Source organism: Nicotiana attenuata, unplaced genomic scaffold (assembly GCF_001879085.1).
Source record: "Nicotiana attenuata strain UT unplaced genomic scaffold, NIATTr2, whole genome shotgun sequence".
NCBI lineage: Eukaryota > Viridiplantae > Streptophyta > Magnoliopsida > Solanales > Solanaceae > Nicotiana > Nicotiana attenuata.
Genome location: NW_017670582.1, coordinates 22,751 through 24,902, shown reverse-complemented (window position 1 = coordinate 24,902; position 2,152 = coordinate 22,751). Strand labels below are relative to the sequence as shown.

The following is a 2,152-nucleotide window of genomic DNA, read 5'->3' as shown; positions in this document are numbered from 1 at the left end:
TCTACCATTAATGAGAAGCTTTTATAATCACACAAATACTCTGAGCCCTTTTTAACTTGTTTGGGACCATAAATTCCAAAAGTTTTATTTTTTCTTAAACTTCGCGTCCAATCAAACAGGTTCACATAAATTAGAAGCGAGTAAGTTTCATTTACACTACATTCTGTTAAATATCATTGACTTTTGTCACATCAGCTACTAGTCAATGAGTCAAATAAAAATGTTTAAATAAGAATAAAAAACTCCAAGGGCCGACTATATTGACAGTAAGTTGTAACCTACATTCTCTCAATATCCAAGGTACTATTCACAAGTATTTCCGTACCGACAAACCAACAAAATTAATGGAGAACCATGCTAAAGTGGCTTGCCAGCTGGAGCCATGGCGAGAACTCACCGGTAAAGTGGTGATGATCACCGGCGCATCATCGGGAATCGGCCGAGAATTCTGCCTCGATTTGTCCAGATCTGGTTGTAGAATCATCGCCGCCGCTCGCCGTGTTGATCGATTGAAATCTCTCTGCGATGAGATCAATGGATTCAGCTCATCAAACTCGAACGAGTCAAGTTTGAATCAGGAAGTACGAGCCGTAGCTATAGAGCTTGACGTTAGCGCCAATGGTTCGATCATTGAAGCCGCCGTGCAGAAAGCTTGGGACGCCTTTGGACGAATTGATGCTTTGGTTAATAACGCTGGTGTTAGAGGTGAGGTTCATGATTATTCTCGAATTTTCTTCACTACTTTACGGTGTCGTTTTGAAACTTTGATTGCGTGATATTAGATGAAATCAAGCTAGCGTTTGCACACAGATATGGTTGAAACTTGAAAAAAATGAGTTTTTGAAGATGAGATGAAAATGATTTTTGAAAGTTGAAATTGTGTTTGGACATGCATTTTACTTGAAAAGAATTTGAAGTTTTGTGAGTAGAAAACTTCAAAAGTTACTCTAGAGCTATTTTTGAAATTTGAAGATTTTGTTTTCAAAATCTACGGAAAAATGGTTTAAATTGATTGCATAATGTTGGAAACTAATGAATCTCGTGACTAAGAAATTAACAGTTAAAAATGATTTGTGTTGAACTGTTGATTAACATTAAACATTATTTATACCATAAAAGGTCAGTTGTTTGCACAATTTGAGTTAATTTAATTCTAAAAGGCCAAACCATATATTTGCGTTATGCACACATCAAAGTTCATCAGAGGCAGAACTGGGAAAAAAAAAGAAAAATAGAGCAAGTACTGTGCTCTTGAATTTATGGAGGGGGCATAATTTAGCAAAAGGTAATCTAAAAGATAAGCCATTTGTATCTTCTGGCGGATAGTACTGTTTATCATGTAGGTGAAAGGTTATGTAGCAAAACGGAAAAAGAAAAATGATGCAACTAACATTGCACTATGTAAAGTTGTCTTGGAGCCTTGGAGCAACGGTAAACCTATCTCCGTGTGACCTATAGGTCACGGGTTCGAGCCGAGAAAACAGCCACTAATACTTGCATTAGGGTAGATTGTTTATATCACACCTCTTAGGGTACGGTCCTTCCCGGACCCTGCATGAATGCGGGATGTTTTGTGTACTTGGCTACCCTTTAACATTGCACTATGTAAGTGAGCTTTCCCATGATTAATATTTTGATTTGCCTGCAGACTTAACTAATGAGTTAATGCATAAAAATTTGGGGCAGATATCAGAAAGCTATTTGAATAACAGTAATAAAGAATTGTTTCCTGCAAGCTTGTCCTTGAAAGGTATTAGTGAATTAAAAGAAGAAGATTCTTCTGTATGGTGCAAGTTTTAAGTTTTTGAAAGGTTACGATTTTCTAGTTGATTTCCAGAAGAGAAGGTTTTTCTTTTAATTTTGTTGTTTGTTGGGGGAGGGGGGGGGGGGTTGGGGGGTTGTAGTAGTCTCCTACTAACTTAACTTTAAAATTTAAACCTACCGAAGTTAAGTTAACGTACCTTCGTAAAACCGAAAAAAACCGTAAACGTAACTTAAATTTAGGTTAGGTTAAATTTTAAACTTTAACTAGTTAGTTAATTTAGTTAAAGTAAAGTTTTGGGTTTTTCGGTTTACTAGTTAAAAAGTTAAAAACTCTAACTAACTACTACTAGTTAGTTAGTAGGTTTTTACGTTTTAAACGTAAAGGGTT

At 36.1% G+C, this 2,152-nt stretch overlaps 1 protein-coding gene across 1 annotated transcript in view; it reads left to right on the top strand.

Moving 5' to 3' along the window:
- Nucleotides 1-248: 248 nt before the first annotated feature.
- Nucleotides 249-2,152, top strand: part of LOC109241215 (3-oxoacyl-[acyl-carrier-protein] reductase FabG-like) — a gene marked incomplete in the record, with an annotated part of 3,448 nt that continues 1,544 nt past the window's right edge. The window contains 1 exon segment of the mRNA XM_019407933.1: nucleotides 249-705. Within this exon segment, the coding sequence (XP_019263478.1) occupies nucleotides 345-705 (361 nt within the window).